The sequence below is a fragment of the Myxocyprinus asiaticus genome, chromosome 21 (assembly GCF_019703515.2).
Source record: "Myxocyprinus asiaticus isolate MX2 ecotype Aquarium Trade chromosome 21, UBuf_Myxa_2, whole genome shotgun sequence".
Taxonomy (NCBI): Eukaryota; Metazoa; Chordata; class Actinopteri; order Cypriniformes; family Catostomidae; genus Myxocyprinus; species Myxocyprinus asiaticus.
The window spans coordinates 35,767,495-35,793,090 of NC_059364.1; the positions used below are offsets into that span (position 1 = coordinate 35,767,495).

Consider the following 25,596-nt stretch of genomic DNA (forward strand, 5'->3'; position numbering starts at 1 on the left):
ATGTGTTCTTGTGCTAAAAAAGATGATGCAGTGCAACAAATAGAATAGTACAGGTTTTAAATGCTTTTTAAAAAAATATATTTTTAACTTGACATGGCATTTAAGAATGCGTAGCTCCTGTGCGAGACGCTGGGGAAAAAAAGTGTGTCGCGGCACAACCAAGACGTCCATCTAGCTTACGTTTACGTGTTTGCTCTCAATGGCTCTTAAGGCAGCATCCTAACTGAAATGAAACCACATAAATGACCGATTTGGAATACTCTACATAGGTGGCATCTCGAAATAGCTCTCCTCATGCACGCATAGGAGTCTCGACACGCAATTGCATTATTCAAAATGCTTTATGGAGTTGCTTTCTCCGCAAAGGGTACGAATATACTGCCTTAGAATTTGGCTCACCTTTTGGACAGCCTTCACTGGGACTGTGGCTATAAATACCGTATTTTTATATGCCTTAAAATGCTGCCTATGATAATAGAGCCTCTGTATCATACAATGCTCCAGACATGCTTTCACTTCAGCTGAGATGATCACATCCAGCTCATAATCAAGAATTAATGAGGATTTGATGTTCACTGTGGTTATATTATATACATGATCTGATTAATGTGTCACTCTATCCATGTGTACCAGTCCATGTTTATTTGTATATACTGTATATTGCCATGCCTCTTTCTGTTGCTTGGCCTGTTAAAGCACAGTCAGAAACTCACTGTCCATGTCTTCAGACTCAACCCAGCAGAACGGCTTGGGAATAAGAAGAATGGCATTACTGACATCAAAAAACACAAGTAGGTAAACAAATATTAATTGCTTAAAGAAATAGTTCACCCAAAAATTAAAATTGTGTCATTATTTACACATCCCTTGTAGTTCCAAACCCATATGACTTTTTTCTTCCATGGAATACAAAAGGAGAATTTTTGATCTTCACGCAGCTCATGTCTATACAATAACAATTCATAGTGACCCAACTGTCAAGCTCTAAAAAAGACACCATAAAAGTCATTAAAAGTCATTCATATGACTTGTGTGTTATATATTTGTGCCTTGTGTGAGGAACAGTCAAAGGTTTTGGTCATTATTCACTAAAATATTTTGCTTCAAAATTGTGTTTTGTGTTCTTTTACTTCACATCAATGCGCTATTTTTTTTTATCTGAATGCGTTGGCGAATAAGATTTCAGAGCTTCGGCAGAGGCCTCACAATCAATTGAGTTGGGTAAATATTTGTCAAAATTTGTCCCTTTATGTTCCTCTGAAAAAATAGCAGGAAACAGGTTTGGAACAACACAAGGGTTAGTAAATAATTACAGAATATACATTTTTGCATCAAGTATTCTAATATTTCAACGAAAGGCCAAAAATCCTGCCCATAAATCTTATTCATGTATTTACTTTATTTATATCACTGTACACTGCATCCCTTATGCTCTCATATTCTCATGTAAGTGTGTCATTTATGTGCATTAATGAACATTAGACCCACCCGGTCGCACACTGAACCATCGTTCCATGTGTCTGATCACAGGTAGTCTATTGTTGAGTCTGTTCTGCTGCAGGCCTGTCTGTCCTCTCCTTTGTATGTCACAGCACAATAGGTAGCTGAGCCAGACTTCCAAATTAGCCTCAGTGTGCATTCACAGGGGGAGCAATTAGCAGCCAAAATGAGAGGCACAGCTGTTGAGATCTTCCACAGAGCGGTGAAGCCTCAGACAGCAGAATGAAGCACTGTGCTTTTCTTTTAGCAGTCATCCGAGTGACTGAGCCTGAAATGTAAATGCACTGATAGTGCCCCCTGGATAAATCACAATTATATTTATTATTTTGGTCCATGCATAGGGGTGGGCTTTATAACATTTTACATTATAAATAATTTTATTTTACAGTAAAGCTGCATATCCCAGCCAGTAAATGTATCACAATATTGTTTTTGTTGTTGTTGTTGTTGTTGTTTTGTAAATTCAATGAAAAATTCAATTTGATATGGTTTATACATTAAATATCAATGTATTCATGCCTATTTTTGATTATTAAGTACATTTAATAGTTTACAAATGATCTCATTTTGATCTTATTTGATCTGAAATGATATAATTTACAAAAGTTCAATTGATTATTTTCCCTTTTTATTGGGAAAATTATGCAAACCAAAGGATGAATATTCATAACATTCAGTCAGTCTCACATTATGTAACAGAAAAAACTAAAATCCAAAGTAGAATTAGTAAAACTAACATTATTAAACGAAAAAAAAAAAAACAGCTGATCTACACACAATAATATACGCATTTTGCGATGTTTCTGGGCGTACTGTAAACAACTAAACACTGCTTTGCGTTGTGCCTAACAAACACCCCTTAGTAACAACTACATCCTCGTCTTGACTTGTTTGGGATACACTGTCTATATGTTCATGTTTCTGTTTTCCTTTCATGTATAAATAATGTAAAGCTGTCCTACCCATTGATAGCTGTGCAAATATATCTACCGCATTGTAAACAGAATAGCAGAATCTCTACACATTTTTATGGACACATGATGTACTGTATATCCCATCATACCACCCAGCACTAATGCTGTATTAATGTGTTTATACTGGAAAGCTGCTGTTTTTATATTCATTATGCTGGAGTATTCTTATCAGGCAATGATAAGTGATTCAGGTAACATAAACACAAAGCTTAATAACATTTGTATTATGTCAGTAAATTATGTTCAGAGCATTATGCAAATGAAGGCATGTGCTCTTGATACAGGCATGAATATGCATGTTCAGGTAACAATGTGTAGTCAGATGAGTGAGGTCTGAGAGTTATATCTTCAGCATTTACTGGAATTACTTTGTTGTTGAAACCCAATCATCAATATAAATAAGTGCTCTGTGAGGAGGACATGGAAATTGTGTAGTGCGAACCATGTCACTCTCCTGGGATCCTTAAAAGGGTTTGCATCATGAGGAATCAAACTTTCCTTGATCTGTGCAGATGAAAGAGTTAATTGCACTATGAAAACATAACAAAACTTGTACTTAATGATTTCAAAACGTCCTTCCCAATTCGAAAAGTCAATTTATTGAAACTAAGTTCTACAGCATTGTGTAGCACCTGCCACTCTGCATATCCTTTTGAAGAATCCTGTTAGAAACAAGCAACTTTATTTTAACAAGGTTCCTGATCTTAATTTTAAACAAGGTCCCTGATCATTTCAATCCAACCTTAACAGTTTGTGCGGCACATTTTTGTGCAGATTGTTTTGTAAACCTGTCACAATGTGATGCCAGCTTTGCAAAAAGGCTGCTATGGAAGGATGGGGCAATTAAAAAGTATATTAGACTCAATCAGCACAACAATGTATCTCAGGGGCCCCATTTACACCTTGCTTTACCATGCATTTTCAGTGAACAGATTGCAATCGGATTGCACTTGACCACATTACATGACAGGTGAAACCCAAAACACATTGTGATAGGATCGCGATCGGATCACACAAACCACATTTGGAGGTGGTCAGGAACGGATTCTGACCACATTCAAAGAAGGTGTAAATGCACATGCATTTTCATTATCTGGATAATACTAAGTAAGTAATAGTTGTAATGTAATGAGGTTATGCTATAGTCATCCGTTGTTAAAGCGCTGTGTTGCAGTTTCATGCCCTTTTCTGTTCATTCAGCTATCGCAATGTGAAGAACACAACAGATACTGCAGTCTTGCAATCTTGTTACACGAACAATGAACAATATAACCCACGAGTTGTCCCATTGGAATACACTTGGAATATCTTACCTCTCTCCTCAAATCCCGCTCGTGTCTCTCTCCTGTTTTCCAATCAAGTGCATCATGTGTGAAACCAGGCTTCACTCGCGCATTTCTGGTGAAGCATATGTAGCCAAGCACCGAACACCAAGACAAATATCATAAAATTTGCTACGGCAACACGAAATCTAGCTTTGGTGGACACCAAAAAAATTTAAATGAAGGAAAAACCTTGACACTGGCATTTTAATTATCCATCAAAGTTTTTAAAATTCGCTAAAAGATGAAGAGTTTACAGTTAGCACAGTCTCTAATGTAATACGTCAGTAGTGTTTTCCATTTTGCACAGGTAATTTTGATCAGATCTCTATCCGGTCACAGTGGAGATGCATTTGACTGCAAGGTGTAAATGCAATCCAGCTAAAGAATATTCATATACTATCCAGATATGAAACGCATGTTAATGCCAGGTGTAAATGGGGCTCTGGTGTATTTATAGGACTGTTAAAGGCATAGCATCACAAAACAACAAGTTTAGGTCTAAGGATAAGAAGGAAGATGGAAAATGGTCATAAATACTAAATTCTGACTGTTTTCCATTATAGTGAATTATGCTATGACTCCTTTAATCATTTTCTCCTTGGAGGTAATGTGTACGTCAGTCTTTGAAGGATAAGGATGAAGAACTGAGAGGATGTTTGTACTTTGGAGGTTTAGATAGTTGTTTTGTTTTTTCTCTCTCTCTCTCAGGTGGTTTCAAGGCTTCAACTGGGAGGGACTGAGACGAAGGAAGCTGTCATCCCCGCTGAGGAGAGAGGTGAAGTGTAGCTTCTAATTAGCTTTCCCAACATTGTTTTATATGTAACATTGTTTAATACTTGAGAAATTAAACACACTCGTCTGTTCTGACTTGTCTCTGATTTTCCCAGCTGAAAGGGCCTCTGGATCACAGTCATTTTGACATGTTTCCCCCTGAGCTTGAGGAGCCTCCGGATGAATTGTCTGGCTGGGATAACGACTTCTGAAAACCAGCAACTGCAGAGCATCTCTTTGTTCTCAACAAAGTATTTTCAGACCACTTTCTAGCCTGTTTGCCTGCATCAGTGAACAAAGAACAACACAAACTCAAGGTGGCACTAGTTAAAGGCTTAAAGACTGAGACTTAAAGATTGTCTGCAACTCGATATTACCTCTGTGTAGATGCTGAAGCATGGCGCAACAAAGCCAGAGGTGTCTTTCTTTTCACAAACGCTGTTTATTATGTTCTAACATACTATAGACATCTGTAAAAAGTAAAAAATAGGAAGGAATCATGTTTAAAATCCACCGTTTTATTTGGTAATTTTAAAGTTAAATAGAGAAACACTTAGCAACTTTTTAGCAAATGATGTGAAAGAATCAATGATGCCTTAAATTTGACTGTGGGTTAAAAAGAAGTTTAAACTTCACCTGAGATTTTTAGGACCTGGTATGTCAATATATTTACGTGTTTTGTATATGATTCATGTTTTATTCAAGTGTTCCGGTTGATATTTTTAGTCCATAAATTTTTTTTTTTTTTTTTTTTAGTTTTTATACTATACAGTTATTCCTGATGGGTGCTTGTTTCAGTCACTGAGTGGTATATATTTGGTTACAGAAATCATCAGCAACATTGACTCAGTATTTGTGAGTATCCTGATCATTAAAGTCATTTTAAATTGCCTCTCTGTTCTTTCTCATCTCTGTATTTTGGTTTAAAGTGCGGTAAGGTGTAAAACATAATATCTCAAGCCTGAAGTTAATAGATTGCCATAATCACTTATGGAACATTTCCCATGGAATACACAAGCTCTTCCCTTTTAACATTGGTCATGTTTTGATTATAAATCAATTAAGTATATATTTTTTCTAATGTTGTTCTTCAAATCGTCAAAAAAAAAAAAAAAAAAAAAAAAAGGAAACAAAGCTTTCTTTGCAAATATGATGTTGTAAATGTAGTTCTACATGTTGACGGAGGCATTTCTTTGAATGTTAATTGCTCGAGTATTGGGCTAATACATGTTTTCAATATTTAATGTATAAAATATGTATTTTTCTGATGTATGGTGTGTGTGTGTATAATTGATTATTTGTGTGATCTATCAGGCAGCAATTCTGTGTTTCAGACCAGGTTTGATATCACATTTTTAGGTCCACTAATGACTAAGTGAATCAACATTGACCTCTTCTGGTAAAGGTTTGGAATCACAAACGAATTTAGAAAGTTTATTCGCAAAACGATGACATGTTTTGACCATTTGAGACATGCTATGGGGAAGTGGCACGTTTTGAGTGGTCTGGGGAATTATCAGTTAAAAGTGCTTAAAACACATAAATAACTGCTCTATTGTGAATTGATCTTGTAATGAACATGTTAGGGATCTGTTGACGTGTTTGGCGTCGAATGTGTTATTTTATGTCGAGTTATTCTAACTTTGTTTCACGAGGCTTGATCGTCATTCTTCCGTGTATTATATTGTGTTTCATGTAGGACTGATTCATTCTCTGTGCCACGAAACCCTTATTTCCATTTCTGTATCTCCAGTATGCAGTGAGCCACACACATCAAATACACCGCCCGGGCAAGACCGTCACATTGCTGCCGTAAAGTTGTGATGACGCCGTGTTGCCTCGGGCTGTGGCTTAATGCAAGTTGATAAGAGATTGCCGTGCTGCTACATAGGGGTCGTGAAGCATCCGTCATCGGCTGAACAGCTCGTCATCAGTCCACAGTCTTTCAGATTTAAAGGATTAATCGGCTTTATCCTTTTCCATTATGGGACATTTTGCTCTGATCATTGACATTGGGTTGATGTTTATATGCGTGCTTATACCTGTTGCACATTGCTTTGCCCATAATGAGTGACGGCACTAGATATTTACCTAATCAGTCCACTCCTGATTTAGTAGGCAGAGGCAGAAGGGTTTTAGGTTTTCCAATTCCCTTCTCAATAGCCCCAATGCTAGTGGTAATGATAGCAGACCTGGCATTGCAAGAGAGGTATGTCCTGTAAGAGTGCCTGATACAGCATACATGCAGTCAGATGTCAGTCATAAGTCTAGAGTGGCCAGCACCTCAATCCCAAATGCTGAATATGGTATGCCTGATATGCTAGGACAAATGAGCTCAATTGTCCATCAGATCGGTCAGCAATTGGCAGAGAGCATTATGTCTCATTTTAGTCTTTTATGGTTTGGACGCTGATATGCCAAATAGACAATGCCCTCATGATTACAAAGTCGATAGCCCTTCGAACGTGGTAAATCTGTCACAAAACCAAGTAGTCCAACAAAGAAAAGTCAAGGAGCCATCTTCATTTAGAGGGGATGGTTCTGACACGATTGAAATTGAGGAATGGGAAGATCTGATGAGAACATTTGTTAAAAAGGCAGATGTGAATGTTGAAGAACATGTGGATGAAATCCTTGTAGGTAAAGCTAAAAGATGTAGTCAAATTCTGGATCAGGAACAGTGATTCCATCACCACAGTCTGCCCAAACACTTTCTTCAGCCTGCTGCGTAGACATTTCAGTTGTAATCATTACTCACCTGTTCCTCTTGCAGATTTTTATATTACCTTGCCCGAAGAGGATGAGAATCCATATGACTACTGGCTGGGACTCAACAGAGCAGCAGATGTTGCTTCTGAATGCTTGCAAGAGCAAGGTAAAACACTTGACAAGCCCAGCATGGAAATAGTTTGCATGTTTATCAGACATTGCCCAAGTAAAGACCTAGCCCTGACTTTCAGATCTAAACCGATTGACATGTAGTCAGCACATGAGGTGCAGGCTGTACTTAATGACTATCAGTCTGATTTGAGTTTCAAAGCTACCAACACAGTGCATCGCAACCAAAGTGAAAGAGTTCCTGTCAACAAGATTGATATTAATACAGTTCCGGTGCCCGCTCCCACGGTGTGCAAACAACAACAGAAAAGTGCAGATTACTCTGCTCTTGGAAAAGTCATTGACATGCTAGAAAAAGTCCTGCTGACTAATGCTAACAGACCTCAGCCTCATCTGAAACGCCAGCCTAATAACAAACTCCCCAGGATTGTAGGACATGATGCTCTGCCTTGTGCTATCTGCAATGGTGCCGTGACCCAGATGGGACTGAGGGGGGTGAGTGTAACGGTGGCCAGCTGATAGATAGCTGTGCAATGTGTATAAACCTCACTCTCCTGACCTCAAAAGGTGCACTAGCGACTGCCATTAGAGGCTGTAGCCTTTAGCCTTCTTGTTAGCGCACCCGCCTCCCATACCGGAGACGCTGGTTCTAGTCCCGTATGGAGCGGGTAGAACAGGATCATCACACTTTCGGATGTGTTTAACCCACAGCTGGTTGATAAACTGGGTCCTCACAATCCGCCAGAACAGTTTTGAGAGCGGCCGCTCCCATGTATACGGAGACTGGCAGTGTGTGGGCATCGCAGTTATTTCAGCCCACATTATATCAGATATTACACTTATTCTGCGGTGTCTTGTGGATGCTTTTAATTCAATGAGATACTTGTTCCAATCTTGCAAATAAAACTGTCCCCAAAGCAGGGAGAGGTCTTTCAGCTGCCCCATCATGATAATGCGCATTACATAGTGGATGGAAACACGCAACAATTTATATATTCTTCACTCAAATTTTTAGAAATGCACTTAAAAAATGCTAAACATTTTGGATGGAAACCCAGCAACTGAGGTAAAGTGCTTGTTTAAGGAAGATGCATATGTCTATCTTTAGAGCCATACCTCACAGCAGTCTCAGGCCGGAGGTTAGGGCGGAGCTAATGGAGCCACAGCAGTTTCTTGACCGATTGTGGCATCTACAGTTTTGAAGCGTCATTTCTTCTGTTTGCTTTATTAGATTTAAAACGTGCTGTTTTCACATCGATTTCAATTTGATGACTATCTTAAACATTTAATGGTAACACTTTTTTAATAAGTTTCCATTTGTTAACATGAATTAATTCAGTAGGTATCATGAACGAACAATGAATTATATTTTTAACCATTATTTATTAATCTTGGTAATGTAAAGTTATAAACATACAATTGTTCTTTTTTTTTCATAGTGCATGATCTAATGTTAACTATACAACTTTTAATTTTAAAAATATATTAGTAAATGTTAAAAACAACATTTACCAAGATAAACAAATGCTGAAAATGTGTTGCTCATTGTTATTCATGTTAACAAATGGAAACTTATTTTAAAGTGTTACCCATTTGACTATTTTATATGTGATAATATGATTTCCTTTATGTTCATGATGTTACAAATAGTACTTAAAGGAACAAAGCATGGGCATTAATGTCATATATATTTAATCATATCACATTAAAAATATACATTCAATTTCAAAGCTTGGCAAAAATGTGCATTGAACAATTATAAAACTAATGTTAATGTTAATGACTAATGTTAATATTGATACAATGGAACTAAAATAATAATTTAAACAACCTGTAAACAACAGCAACATTTTAACACAAACACTCAAACTTTAAACAACATAAACAGACAAATTAAAACTCATCAAAAGAACAATTTACTTTTAGGACCATCTTATGTAATTCCAGGAAACAAATCTGCATGTCATCCCACAAATACACACACACACAAATATACATTATATATATATACACTACCGGTCAAAAGTTTTGAAACATTTGACTGAAATGTTTCTCATGATCTTAAAAATCTTTTGATCTGAAGGCGTATGCTTAAATGTTTGAAATTAGTTTTGTAGACAAAAATATAATTGTGCCACCATATTAATTTATTTCATTATAAACTACAATTTGAAATTGATGACTTGGACCAAATAATAAAGAAAAGCAGCCAATAAGTGCCCAACATAGATGGGAACTCCTTCAATACTGTTTAAAAAGCATCCCAGGGTGATACCTCAAGAAGTTGGTTGAGAAAATGTCAAGAGTACATGTCTGCAAATTCTAGGCAAAGGGTGACTACTTTGAAGATGCACAGTTTTGATTTATTTTGGATTTTGTTTAGTCACAATATAATTCCCATAGTTCCATTTATGTTATTCCATAGTTTTGATGACTTAAAAAAAAATAAAAAATTATAATAAAGAATGAGTAAGTGTTTCAAAACTTTTGACCGGTAGTATATATATATATATATATATATATATATATATATATATATATATATATATATATATATATATATATACAGTATGTGTGTGTGTGTGTGATATACATATCTATATGTATATGTCTATATTTGACACATACCTTATTGCTGCTGGGAGTGCCTTGTTCTCCTCTTGGAAGTGACTCTTGAACAAAGGCTTCTGTCCTGTAACATAAAAGTTTTGGTTAATTTTGAATTGTCGTTCAGGGGCTGGCTAGTGTGGTCTGCAGGGAAATAGGGAGATACCTTTCAGAGATATTTCCAAAGTTCTCCAAAATAATTAGAGTCCTCCATTTCCTTATAATGTGAAGTTCACACTTGAAGACAGAAAAAAAAGACAATTTTTAAATATAAACTGCAACAACAGCATGTAGTCCAATTTAATTTCTTGAAGTGGTAATAAATTACTTACAGAGGTCAAATCAAAGGGTGCACCCAAGACAATGTGCAGAGCATACTGAAAAACAACAATAAAAACAATTTCATGAACAGTTCAAATTGCATTAAAAGTACTATGCAAATACTGTATATGATTACAGTATCATATATGCCAGGTTAAACATGATCCATGCTCTACCAGTTGAGCAACAGAGCTCCTGCCTTTCAACTGGTAGAGATAGAGAAAGAATGATAGTAGTGACAATGTTTTGGTTTCTCAGGAAATGCATACATTTATAAGTCAATAGATTGAATGCACTGTAAGTTGTTTTCAATAAAAGCATCTGCCAATTGAATACATTTAAATGCATGTGTCCTTATTCTTTTTTCCAACAAATACTTATAAAGCACAACAATTATAGGTTTAATTATGTCAAAAAACATATTTCTCTATATTCCTTACCATTAACATGAAAACCCTGCAGTCTGACTACTGGTGCGGTCACTGCTGCACTGGTGGTTGATTGTGTGTCTCTGACTACTGGTGCGGTCACTGTTGCACTGGTGGTTGATTGTGTGTCTCTTGACTACTGGTGCGGTCACTGTTGCACTGGTGGATAGTGGTATGTCTCTGACTGCTGGCGTGGGCACTGGTGGTTGGTGGTGTGTCTCTGACCGCTGGCATGGGCAATGGTGGTTGATGGTGTGTCTCTGACCGCTGGAGTGAGCACTGTTGCACTGGTGGTTGATTGTGTGTATCTGACCGCTGGCATGGGCACCTTTGCACTGGTGGTTGATTGTGTGTCTCTGACCGCTGGAGTGGGCACTGTTGCACTTGTGGTTGATTGTGTGTATCTGACCGCTGGCATGGGCACTTTTGCACTGGTGGTTGATTGTGTGTCTCTGACCGCTGGAGTGGGCACTGTTGCACTGGTGGTTGATTGTGTGTCTCTGACTGCTGACGTGGGTGCCGGTGGAAGGTGGTGTGTCTCTGACTGCTGGCATGGGCACTTGTGGTTGGTGGTGTGTCTCTGACCGCTGGCGTGGTCACTGTTGCACTAGTGGTTGATGGTGTGTCTCTGACTGCTGGTGTGGGCACTGGTGTTTGATGGTGTGTCTCTGACTGCTGGCGTGGGCACTGGTGGTCGATGGTGTGTCTCTGACCGCTGGAGTGGGCACTGTTGCCCTGGTGGTTGATTGTGTGTATCTGACTGCTGGCGTGGGCACTTTTGCACTGGTGGTTGATTGTGTGTCTCTGACGGCTGACGTGGGCACTGTTGCACTGGTGGTTGATGGTGTGTTTCTGACTACTGGCGTGGGTACTGTTGCACTGGTGGTTGATTGTGTGTCTCTGACTGCTGGCGTGGGCACTGTTGCACTGGTGGTTGATGGTGTGTCTCTGACTGCTGGCGTGGGCACTGGTGGTTGATGGTGTGTCTCTGACTGCTGGCTTGGGCACTGGTGGTTGATGGTGTGTCTCTGACTGCTGGCATAGGCATTGGTGGTTAATGGTGTGTCTCTGACTGCTGGTGTGGGCACTGGCAGTTGATGGTGTGTCTCTAACCGCTGGTGTGGGCACTGGTGATTGATGGTGTGTCTCTGACTGCTGGCGTGGGCACTGGTGGTTGATGGTGAGTCTCTGACTGCTGGCGTGGGCACTGTTGCACTGGTGGTTGATTGTTTGTCTCTGACTACTGGCGTGGGCACTGTTGCACTGATGGTTGATTGTGTGTCTCTAACCACTGACGTGGGCACTGTTGCACTGGTGGTTGATTGTGTGTCTCTGACCGCTGACGTGGGCACTGTTGCACTAGTGGTTGATGGTGTGTCTCTGACTGCTGGCGTGGGTACTGTTGCACTGGTGGTTGATTGTGAGTCTCTGACCGCTGGCGTGGGCACTGTTGCACTGGTGGTTGATGGTGTGTCTCTGACTGCTGGTGTGGGCACTGGTGGTTGACGGTGTGTCTCTGACTGCTGGCATGGGCACTGGTGGTTGACGGTGTGTCTCTGACTGCTAGCATGGGCACTGGTGGTTGATGGTTTGTCTCTGACTGCTGGCATGGGCATTGGTGGTTGATTGTGTGGGCACTGGCAGTTGATGGTGTGTCTCTAACCGCTGGCGTGGGCACTGGTGATTGATGGTGTGTCTCTGACTGCTGGCGTGGGCACTTGTGGGTGATGATGAGTCACTGACTGCTGGTGTGGGCACTGGTAGTTGATTGTGTGTCTCTGACTGCTGGCGTGGGCACTGTTGCACTGGTGGTTGGTGACATTTGGCTGAAGTAGGATGCTGTTTATGTTGACAAATGTGCGATTTTCAAAATCGTCTCTCCTTAAAACTGTAGTTACTCAGTACAGACAGTGGTATTGGAGTGGTGCTCTACAGCCCAAGCCACATCTGCGAAAAGTAAAGTAAATATAAATATTTGTGCTACATATATTGACAGACAACTCAAGATGTTTATATCTCCATTGACAACTGCCTTGGAGTGGCTTTGGAGATGCAGTTTTAATTTGTCCAGTCTTGTCGGCTTAAACACACTTGCCATGCAAAAAAGGCAGTGAAAATTGCTGCAACAGGTGTTTTGGGCTATTAAAAAGTATTATAAAGGAAGGCTTAAAAATTTTAGTTTTCAGTAATGTTTAAATTTGTATACAAGTTAATCTTTGCATAGCTAGAGTTTAGGCATTTGCTGAAGTGTACATCCTATAGGATACTGTGACAGGAAGATTTTTTTGTTTTTTTAAAAATGTGTTTTGATGTCAGGTAGTGTAACTATCAAGTCAAAGTCATACATATATATGACATTTTGTCATTTTGTTTGACATTTGAGAACCTGAACTAACATTGACCATGTCATAAAATGTCAAAATATCTGACCTTGACATGCAGTCATGGTGACATGAACACACCTTATTCTTATTTTTTTAAAGAAATAATAAGAATATGCTAAATTTACAATAAGGTTTTTTTTTATTTTTTTTAATTTTTTTATCTTTACTTTAAATGAGACTCTCTTTTTTTTTTTTTTTTTATTGTCTCAGGACAGTTACACCACATATATATATTTTTCACAAAAATTTTCTAAATGAATTTTGATTCAGAAATTGAAAACATGTTCATCATAAATGAGGTATATTCAATTAATTGACTGTATGAATTGCATTTTTTATGTATATTTGAATAACTAATAGATCTGGACAAAATCAATTAGCATCACATAATTGACCCATTATATTATAATGATTTATTTCTGAGTTGTCAGAGCTCAACTCATTCCCTCTGGGTTTTTCTGGAAGTGGCAGCTACAGAGAAAACCTTTATTTGCTCCCTATATGAAGTGCCAAAGCTGGAACTCAGTGTGTGTGCGCTGTGCCTGTGTGTTTCAGGACAGTGAGAGCCTGAATTGGGAGAAGTTTGTTATATTTGTCTAGAACACATCCAACTGGCTAGCCATCAATGAGGAAATGCCAAGAGGCAGGGGTGAGCTGTTGTCATAGCTATGCATCAGATATGTCCACTTTCTACTATTCTGCCAATCAGTAGTGGATGAATCACAGTATGACTCAGTTCTGCTCAATGAGCTAATCACAATCTCATGCACAGGAGGAAATGATTCACAGAACAGATATGAAAAAAGCCTCAAACTGTATGGTGTGCCCTGGAAAGGCAAAATGTTCAACTCCATTAGCACACTGTCGGAGTTCGTTTTGGGGAATATATCCAGTGTTTCGCCAAGCATTATTACATACCTCAGGTCTTTAGTTAGCGGCATGTATATTTATCACAAATGAATTTACAAAATGCCCAGATAGTGTACAAATTTCAAAGCACTTTCTAGACAATTAAAAAATAATAGAACTAAATATTGTGATGTTTTGATGCTTTAGTTTTCATATATCAAAGAGATAACGCAACAAAAATAGAACAGGATTCATTACTGCCACACTGAAATTTCAAACTCGTCAAACACATACTGAGTAATGCATAACACATAATCTACACATAAGCTATCCATTTATATTCTCTCAGGCATTTTTTGAGTCTAAATAGATGAAAACCTCCATAATTTCAATAGTACACCCAAATGTCAATAGCCAGATCACACTGTCCATGTGTTACACTTGCTATCTTTTACTTCCATGTTGCTTCTTTGTCAAACAGCAATGTCAAAAGTAAATTAAGTCAATGACTGAAACAACAGTGCCACCTTGAATAACAAATACCATATAATATGTATATGTACACACGTATGGTATTCTAATAATTCAACATAGTTGCACAGAAAATCAACATAATGTAGTATTCATTTGTATGAATATAATACTCATTTGTCTTGTAATAAAAATAAATAAATAAAAAGAAATATCCTGTGATAGTAAACATATATTAATATGAAATAATCATAAAAATATGATTTATAGATGTGGAAAAATATATTGCGATACTGTAACGTAGCTCAGGTCACTGACGACCCTATACACTTTCAGTAATAAAGCAATTAAAAAAATTATATATATTTTGGCATTTTTTTCTTGTTACGCTATTCATGGCAACATGATCACACATGAAGTTGGCATGCTATTTCCAAAAGTTCCATTTGCATTGGCAGGGTTGGGGAGTAACGGAATACATGTTACGGGAATACGTATTTAAAATACAAAATATAAGTAACTGTATTCCATTACAGTTACAGTTTAAATAATTGGTAATTATAATACAGTTACATTCAAAAAGTATTTTGATTATTGAAGAGATTACTTTGCATTTTATTGTCATTTGTTTCATTTAATATTTAGTCCTTTCAGATGGAAAACATTTATACATAAAAATGATGTGATCCAAAGTGCATTTGAACAACGGTGAAACACTTTCTTATGATGTGTTACATTCATACGAGCAGACAGAGAAGTAAGTCTGAAGTAAGTTTGGAGCACAAGTAGAAATAAACCTTGTGTAAATTGTCAGTTTTATGCTAGCTAAAATGCTATTTCTAGCTATTTTACATACACGTTACCATGCATGATCATATATTTTATCAAGAAAATTCACGTTAGATCATAATTTATTTTTTCTAGTAAGACAGATAATAATTGTTTTATAGTTTTCCCGTAAAAATATAAAAAAAATCTTTAAAACAAGATCAGTTTGATTTCTCTTGTTTTAGAAACAACACTGCATAAGATATTTAGGTTTTTCAGTGAATGTATTTTTAACATGTGTATTTTGTCTTACTGTACTGGCAGAGTTTTTATAGTCAAAACAAGTGAAAAAATCTACCAGTGCTGAAGAAGTAATCCAAAGTATTTAGAATACGTTACTGACTTTGAGTAATCTAACGGAATATGTTACAAATTAAATTTTACAGCATGTATTCTGTAATCTGTAGTGGAATACTTTTCAAAAGTAACCCTCCCAACCCTGTGCATTGGCTCCACATGTTTACCTTACCCTGTGGCATGAGCGGATGTGTGTCACATCAGCAGAATGGGAGACCCAGGTTCAGATACTGGCTTGACACCAGGAAGTATATGCATTTGCATAATCAGTGATGAGCGAGATTCTGAGTTTGCATTTTTCCTTTTAACAATAATTTTTTACTCTACTAATAGTGTAGGTTTGGGTTGGGTGGTAGAGTCCATAAAGTATGCATTCCTTTTCACTGTAGTACATCCTGTACAGCTGAAAAGAACTCGCTTCACAACTAGCTTTTGGAGACCTCTCCTGGAAATATAAATAGAGTTTACACATACCTATCCACCCTACAACACTTACCGTTTGATCACTAGGGACAATGTTTTAAATTTCATTCTTCATATACCAATTTTCGCAAAAGAAAAGTCAACCTACTCTTTCCGATTTCAATGTGAGATCAGGCTATTCATGGAGGAATCCTCAAGGTGGAGGAATACTATAGAGGTGGGGGCATAACTCCAAAAAATGGATGAGGTAAAGGGGGTGGCATGAGGTCCCAGCTCACTAAAGAACCAAGGTATGCATTTAAGGGTTAAATAATATATATATATATTTTTCATTACAGTAATGAGAAATGTTTTTATAATGGTCATGAAAATAATATCACAATGCCAAGAATCTTAACTGTCCTCAAAAAGGCTTCTTTGTCTTTTTTGTAGGATGTTATGGGCAGAAGAATTAATGATTTCTACACAAAATGATTCGAATCCAGGATGTAAACTGATATTTTCCTTCCAAGTGAAAAGAGTTCATTCAAAGCTGCTCTGTTGAGTGTCAACCATCTTGAGAACAAAGACAGTTCTGTGGAAAAACCAAAATTCTTCCTCGTCCAGGTTGTAAATCAGGAATGAACGTGAACATTAATGGTCATCACATGACTTAAAGACTACTTTTCTGAAGAAACCCCTATGCCAGAAATCTAAAAGAAGTCCCTTTGTTCCATTCATTTAGTAACACACGAACACTTAAAAATGAGACATTTCCTCTGTCACATGCTAAAAACTCCCTTATGAGACCCTCATGTTTGCAATGGACAACACAATTCTAATACTAAGACATCTCATCTTAATCCATGAACATTTCACACAAAGTCACAGTACTTTGCTGATTTAACCCTCTAAAATGCACAGAATCTACCTTTTTGTACCAAAATGTACACAATACTTAGCCTTGCTAGATTCTGAAAATTCTGAAAATGATGTTATTATCTGTAATCACTTTGCCAACTGACGAATTGATGATTATAATCTTTGATCTTGTCTTATTCATGTCTATTTACTAGAATGGTATCCATTCATGATAAAGCACATCATGTTTACTATCGTTGCGATTCTTTCTGCATTTCAGGAATGTTTATGTTAATACATTTTTTATATATTCAGTTGTATCTGAGATATATAAAATGTATGATTAAAACATGTACTTTTTGAGCGGGAAATGGGAGTCTTCACAGACAAAGTCTCATCAATCACCTTCAGATGGAGGGACAGAAATGACCATGTGACCCCACAAAAGACACTTCTGATTGGCTCAAGACACCTTTGGGGTGCGGCCAACTCTTACTTCTTACTCTCTTGCTCTCTTCTCCTCTCTTCGCGCTCTTCCATCTGGGCTCTTAGCCCATCTGCCCAGGATCCGCACAATGTAGAGTCCAGAAAGGCTTGGAATGCAAGGTTCCGAGGAAGCTCTTCTCTTCTCTGCACTACGACTTGTGACAGGGAGTCACAAGTCTCCCTTGCTGGAGGCCTTGCTTCAAAGCCCCACCTGGTCATTCCATCACCCATCCATAGACGCAACAGACAAAGAACTATCCGACAAAGAACCAAAGCTACGCAAGGAAACGCAAATACATCTCCAAATTTCGCTGAAAGTGCTGGTGTCTCTTTAATATAATTTGAGTAAGCTGATTGCAAATCGAGGTAAACCTAATTAAGTATCGGTGGCTCTCAAGGCATTGTTTCTAGACTCCATAAAGTTCAATTTCTCTGTACAGACCATTTCATTCACCTTCTGTTACAATTTACTCACCAACCTGTTTGTCATGTTTGTCTATGTGTTTAGATTGGCAATAAAGTCTTGTTTGTATTCAAAGATAATTTGACTGTGGTATATTTTGATAAATAATCTCGTCACTTGATTTTTTAAAAGATCTGCGCTCCGAAGCTCGAACAATATCTAAACATATTTGTGATATTATTTTCAATAGCAATGAGAATAGTATTACTCTAAGCTAATTCCTTGCATATAAATTGTGAGTGGATACAACGAGCCCGTTGTATTACATATAAATGGTGGATAATTTTAATCAGATTTACGATCTGATAATTTGTCATTTATCCTTCTTATAATGGTGGTCGAACGGGGCTAACTCATTAACCAAAATTTCCCTTACATTTAATTCCGAACACACATAAATGTCTTACATATTATTGGTGAAGGTATGCAGGCACTTTTATCCATACCGTGTAAATTTCCCTTCATTTTATATTTATATATAAAGATCATATTAATTTTCAATATTTTATTTATTTTGGTTTTGAACCCTATTGACTTCTGTGAGATTCAACCAGTTTTTAGTCATTTTTAGTAGTAGAAACTGTGTGCTGAGTTGTTTTGGATTTCATTTTTCAATTTAACATTTTCATTTTTTAAAATTTGGATCTGCAAATGTGAATCTTTAGTTAATTGTGTTGTTTGAAATGACATACATGTGATTATGATTTTACTCTTAGGCATTTAGTAAGGCCATAAAATTATGATAACTACATAATGTTTTGGCATTTAGCAAAACAAATAGCTACAAATACCAAAACTATGCAGATAGCTTAGTTGGCAAATAGTACAGCAAGACTTCATTTGTCACAGCATTGTTATGGAATCCTTTTTGAACAGCTGCATATCCATCATTTTTATATTCTTTCAGAATAGTACCATAGACATTTACTTGCTCTGACCTACTTTTGCATGTTCTCTGTATTAGAGAAATACATCCAAAAGGGAAGCTACACAAAAGTTTTGCCACGTTGGAGTGCAAGTGTCTTCCTGTAAATCCTCACTCACTAGCACACGTTGCACTATATTTCACAGAGTCATTCCTCAGTTTCTTGCCTGTGGGATCTCTAGATGCAGAGGGTGTGCTTTTATGACATATTTTATGACTCCATTGTGTTGGAGTTGCTGGAATGCTGGCAGCGTGCACCGGCCATCCTGAAGCCAACCCTAAATACCCCCTGGACCTCTGAGGGCACAAAAAAACATTTAGTTTACATTTATTTATTTCATGTTCAATAAGCCACTCGACTCTTATTGTTTTTATACTGACATTTTGCCTGCCAAGGTCAGATGACTGGCAAACCAATAACTATAAAAATGTTTTATAAACTTTCTGCAAGAAAACAATTGACCTACATTTTGTTGTGTAAATATACAACCTCAATTCCAAAAAAGTTGGGACAGTATGAAAAATGGTAATAAAAACAAAAAGGAGTGATATGTATATTATATTCACCCTTTGCTATATTGAAAGCACTACAACTACACAATATATGATGTTTTCATTGTTTTTTGAAAATGTACAGTAATTTCAAATCAGATGTTTGCAACACACTCCAAAAAAGCTGAGACAAGGGCAATTTAAGACTAATAACAGTTTGACAAGTTGAAATAACAAGGCAGTGTGAAACAGGAAATGTTAAACAGGTTAGGCAGTCGTGTCATAGTATATAAGGAGCCTCCAAAAACAGCCTAGTCCTCCAAGAGCAAGGATCATTCGAGATTTGTCAATTTGCCAACAGATGCTTCAGCAAATAATCCAGCTCTTTGAGAACAATGTTCCCCAAAGACAAATTGGAAGAATTTTGGGCATTTCACCCTCTACAGTGCACAGTATAGTTATAAGATTCAAGGAATCTGGTCAAATCACGGTGCGTAAAGGGCAAGAAGAAAATCATTTCTGAATGCACATGATCTCCGGTGTGTCAGTGCCCATGGCATGGGTAACTCGCACATCTGTGAGAACACCATGAATGCAGACAGATATGTACAAATTTTGGAGCAACATATACTGCCATCCAGCACCGTCCTTTTCAGGGACGTCCCTGCATTTTCCAGCAGGACAACTTCAAACCACATACCACCCGGATTACAAGTGCATGGCTGTGTAAACAGAGAATGTGGGTGCTAGATTGGTCTGACTGCAGTCCTGACCTGAGAATGTGAGGCGCATTATGAAGCACACCATAAGGCAACGAAGATTATGCAACTGCATAATGGATGAATGGGGGAAAATTCCACTTTCTAAACTTAACAAACTTGTGTCTTCAGTGCTCAAATGCTTAATAAGTGTTATTAGAAGAAATGGTGCTGTTTCACAGTGGTAAACACTCGACTGTCCCAACTCTTTTGGCACGTGTTGCAATCATCTGATTTGAAATTACTGTACATTTTCAGAAAAACAATAAAATTCACAAGGAAAAACATCATATAATGTGTAGTTGTAGTGCTTTCAATATAGCAAAGGGGGAATATCATTTACAAATCACTCCTTTGTTTTTATTTGCATTTTTCTTACTGTCCCAACGTTTTCAGAATTGGGGTTGTAGAATATTAAATGAAACATGTGCGCCCATATAGGTATGAGCAGCTTGTTTCATTCCTTGTCAGAAATGAAGAAAACCCAGATAGTCAGATTCTCACACTTTGCATGTATGTTAGGAAAATTTGTGGCATAAGAATAATAGGGATAATTCACCCATAAGAATGAAAATTCTGTCATCATTTACTCAACCTTATGTTGTTCCAAACCTGAATTTATTTCTTCTATAGAACACACAAAAAAGATGTTAAGCAAAATAACATCCTCGGTATGGGAAAAAAGCAATGAAAGTGAATGGTGACTGAGGCTAACATTCTCCCTAACATCACCCTTTGTGTTCCACGGAAGAAAGAAAGTCATAAAGCTATGGAATAACATTTGGGTGAGTAAATGATGACAGAATATACATTTTTGGATGAACTATCCACGTGCACTGCCGTTATTTACCAGAGGGTGGCACTAATGAATGTGGTCTTGTCAGAGTGTCAGATATTAGATTTTATACACATTTTATACATCTCACATATGCTATACATTTAAATGCGTTTCACTGTAAGTCTGTGGTGGGGAATAATCACACTCAAGCTTACAATGAAAGTGAATGGGGGCCAATCCTTAAACATTTTTGCTTTTTTTAAAGAAAAGGATGGATGGGTTGAAATAATTTTTTGTGGTAAACAATATTATGCCACAAATGCTGTCGATTGAGCTTAACTTGTATTGAACCTGGAATATTTCTTTAATGTCCATAAAATTAATTAGTCATTTTTATTCAGGGTTAGTTGCTGGCCCCTATAAGAGTAGATATATGTGAGATCTCTTTAATTTCACATAATTTTTCCACACTATAATGAAACGCATGTAAACCAACTGAAACATCAGTCATTTAGAAATATAAAATTGTATTTATTAAAAATAACTTTGAATAACAAAGCAATATGCATATTGAATTATTCCGTCCATTTGGTACGCTGCAATGCAAAAGATATAAACAAATCTTATATTTTCTGTCCCTGAACAGACAGACAAAAAAGTTTTGCTTTACATCAGCTCTCATTCATTTTATTGGCACTTCTTGCTTAGGAGAACACAGAACAGTGACTACTGTATAAAACAATATGTCAAGCGAACATAACATTTGCCTGGCCAGATCAATATCATGTTACAAATGTTAATGCTCTTTATGTTGAAAACCAATGTTTTATGTTTCACATGGAAGATTGCAAGTGGTCTGTAACATAATTTAATGCATAGACCTTATCCAGACTACACATCAGTCTTTTAGTACCTCACTCGATCAACTGTCAACTAAGACAGCACTACAATAATGCACAACACTCTGATAAAAGGTTTCTTTGCTCACTTTCTGAGCTTAACATATTGCTTTTCATGATGGTTCTTTTAACTGTGGATCAGCTGGGCAACCCATATGCGAGCAATCGAGTGCATTGCATCCACCCGGTTGTAATTTATCCTAGCATAAATCATTAAACAAGAGTTGAGTAAAACCATTTAGCCAGCTTGGTTTGGTCTGATCACTGCACACTGTCCTGTATTTTATACTGTATAATTGGTACAGTGTTTATATCTTTGGACTGATATTTTGCAGGCACTTGTAGAGTCATTTGTAAATTCATAGTTAAAGATAATATTTCAGGTTCATGCACTGGCATTCCTTAACATTTAGGGAGGAGAAAGGTCACACCATTATATAACATCAGACAGGCGAGCAGAGTACAGAATGGCCATACAGTAAGTCATGTATGTGTTATCATAAGCCCCATCATTAGAGCGACATACGACTGTAGAGACGTAGGAATTCAGACATGGGAGTGCCCCTCTTCCATTCTTATCCATACAAATGTTCCATACATCATAGATTCATACACACATATTTGTTACATCTGTGTATACACACTTACACAAGGCAGTTTTTATAATAGTGGTACAAAAAGTTACAAATGATTTTCCAAGGAGTATCTGTATCATAGGTAAAGCATGTATGTTCAACTTTTGTTAGAGTTTATTGCAATTATTTTACAAATGGTTCAACATCTGGTAATTTACATTAGACTATACATTATTATTAGAATACACCATAATTCCCTTTGACTGAGATCACATTCTGAAAATACTTTTTGTTGTAGTCTTCTAACGAGTGCTTTATACAAATGTCATGTCATACAAGCAAGCTCCATCATTAGGTCAACTTAACGTTTCCATCAACATATAAACATCTCTCCAAGTATTATGTACAAACAATAACAACTTTATGCCATCATTACTCATCCAGTCCCATTCATTTTCTCAGCTTTTTCTCCTAATGCACTTTTATTCCCAGTCCGGACTCCAAAACCCTGACTCTGTCCTTCACTTTATGGAAAAGCTGTCGCATTACAGGCCATCTGCTCAATGTCTGATGAGAAAACAAAAGCTGAGAGTTAACATGTTGCCTGTTCACTGTGTGGATGATATCAGATGTACTGAAACAACACTGGGAAAGATATAGCTCTACTGTCCAAACAGTGCTAAAACAACAAATGACCTGGAACAGACATTATTAGGGGCCAAGCACTGGCTGTATTCTGTTTTTAATTTTATTTTAGTTCTGACTTTTCTTCTTCTGCCATAGGAGTCTATGGCAGCCCAAATAATGGTATGGTAAAAAGTTGTGAAATTTGGCACACTGAAAGGAGCAGATCTGAATAGTCTTGTAAACAACTTTGAGACCTCCCAGACCAACCCTTTACCAACCACCTACAACAGCTCAAAAGTGACTTTTTCTTCTACTTATAATGTTTGAACATCTAGAAACAAACCTCTTTTCGGTATTGCTACTATAAATTTTGTACAATCTTTAACAAAATTTGGCACAAAATGACCTACAGACCTTTATGAAATGGATTTTCGAGTGTAAGTAACGGCGCAGTGAAGTTGATGGTACCAACACCAAAAAAGAAATAAGACTGTATCTCAGCACTGCTATGGCGCAATTAAAATTTTAATTTGAGGTTAAATCTGGTCATAACATTTGAAATAATTGACAAAACAAAATAATATTTCTCTAATCCTTTAATTCTTTGGATCATCCTTGATGCAGTGTACGTGCTTGGCACCATCATTCCCTGGAAATTCAACTATGACCTTGATGTTGTTGGTGTTATGCTTTACCAATCAGATATCATGTATTTATTTAAATGTAACAAGCATTAGTGTCCACTTTTTACCTATAGTACATTAACTAGAGTGACTTTATATTTCACTGGGAATTGGTTTACCTGATTAATACTACTGTGGCCAAAGATAGTCCAGTTTGTGATGGCCCAGAGTGATCATGGAGTTACGGTTTATCCTGGGCCTCTCTGCTGACATCACATCCGGTCTGGAAAGAGAACAAAACCCATTTTAGCGGTCCATCCTAGAGACCCCATGAAACCCCTGCAACAGATGGCATGGCCCCCACAGTGCCCCCCATTGAACATGAAGTCAGTCTGGGATTACATGCAGAAACAGAAGCAATTAAGACAGCATAAATAGATAGAAGAACTGTGGCGAATTCTCCAGGACGCTTGGAGCAACATTGAAAAACTGTGTGCAAGTGTACCTAGAGAATTGGTGCTGTTTTAAGGCACTGGGTGGTCACACCAAATATTGATTTAAATGTTAATTGATAAATACAAATGTTTCATCCCCACTATACAACATTTTTTACAACTGCCTAAAACTTTTTGCACAGCACTATTATGTATATATACAAACAGAGAGTATTAGTGACGTCCATGAAATTCCATGAATTAGATCTAATACCTAATTAATGTTACGCTCTCTGCTCATTCATACAATGTGGTGCTAGTCACCGACTACCACATGAGTCCAGTGCCAAGATATTCAAGAGGAGGCAGTGTACGGAGAAGATTAGGAAGCAAGCAGTTTACAGTTTCAGTGCGCACAGAGTCTTATCTTGCATCACATGGAAACACAGTAAGTCATAACATCAAAAGACCGGCCCATTAGTCCTACTTGTGTTTGTGATATAGTTTCCCAGAAGTTGCTGTTATGGCCCCATGGGAACAAGCGAACAGAGAAGTGTGCTTTACCTTAAATTAATTTAAGTTAAATTAATTTCAAATTACTTTTTAATATGAAAACTAATCATCCGTGAAATATGTGGATTGAACTTTAGAAATAATACATGTCTGTTTATTTAGAAAGCAACATTCATGCAGCCTTAAGGGGAAGATCAAATCTCGCTTTTGTTTGGGGTGCTAATGAACTGAAAATTCTAAAATATTATGAAAACACATCTTGATGGATTAAGTACCGGTAGAGCTGTGGACAGGATCTCTTCAGGGAGCCAGATGATAGTCCCAGCCTGCTCTGGTTTCTCAATTTGGTCATCTTTACCAGTTCTTTCACCCTTCCCCAAGTATAGTTCTCACTTAACTGCAGACAAGCCTAGGTATATGATGGTAAGCATGATGTGAAAGCATTTCATAACACCAGTGGACCTTAGTCAAGGTAGACGGAATATTTAAATTGAAGCAAATGAAAACACAGATGCAAGGGAAAGAAATACAGTCCATTCTACACAAACTCTGAAATCTCATAAATGTTCTTGTACATTTTAAAACATGACATGTGAGAGGAAGATTTTCAGTGAATAATGAATTAAATCCTTGTCTGTTTCTCAGACAAAACCTTTGTATGAATTAAGAATTTTTTTAGTAGTGCACACATCATACAGGCTACTTTTATGGTGTTTTATTTCTTTCTCCTTTTTAGAGCTTGACAATCATGGTTACTATGAACTGTTGTATGAACAACAGAAAATTCCTCAAAAATATCTTCAAAAAAGATTCTTAAAAAATACTTATTTTGTGTTCTATGAAAAAAATAACAATACATGTACAGGTTTGGTACATCATGTAAAATATTGTAAATTGGGCTGTCAATCGATTAAAATGTTTAATCAAATTAATTACATAATATGCCGATTAATTAATCATAATTAATCACTTAAATATTTGCTCAGAAAGCCCCTTTAAATAATAATATTTAGATAATAATTTGATAATTATAATATATATTATTAATATAATAATTTAGATAATGTATTACATTACTGTGAAAGACGTTAAAAGAATTGATAATACAATATAAAAAGTAGATTTAGAATAGTGCTGTCAGTCGATTAAACATTTTAATCGCGATTA

The 25,596-nt window shown here is 37.0% G+C and overlaps 2 protein-coding genes across 2 annotated transcripts in view; one reads left to right on the forward strand and one right to left on the reverse strand.

Moving 5' to 3' along the window:
* LOC127412142 (cGMP-dependent protein kinase 2-like) overlaps positions 1–5,432 on the forward strand; it is a 42,408-nt gene extending 36,976 nt beyond the window's left edge. The window contains exons 17-19 of the mRNA XM_051648268.1: positions 729–791; positions 4,508–4,574; positions 4,687–5,432. Coding sequence (XP_051504228.1) covers positions 729–791; positions 4,508–4,574; positions 4,687–4,782 — 226 coding nt within the window. The 3' untranslated portion in view covers positions 4,783–5,432. The remainder of the gene's footprint in view (positions 1–728; positions 792–4,507; positions 4,575–4,686) is intronic.
* A 15,842-nt stretch (positions 5,433–21,274) lies between these two features.
* LOC127412175 (uncharacterized) overlaps positions 21,275–25,596 on the reverse strand; it is a 38,020-nt gene continuing 33,698 nt past the window's right edge. Inside the window, exons 6-8 of the mRNA XM_051648329.1 lie at positions 24,705–24,838; positions 23,662–23,765; positions 21,275–22,799 (exon numbers count right to left, since the gene is read on the reverse strand). Coding sequence (XP_051504289.1) covers positions 23,672–23,765; positions 24,705–24,838 — 228 coding nt within the window. The 3' untranslated portion in view covers positions 21,275–22,799; positions 23,662–23,671. The remainder of the gene's footprint in view (positions 22,800–23,661; positions 23,766–24,704; positions 24,839–25,596) is intronic.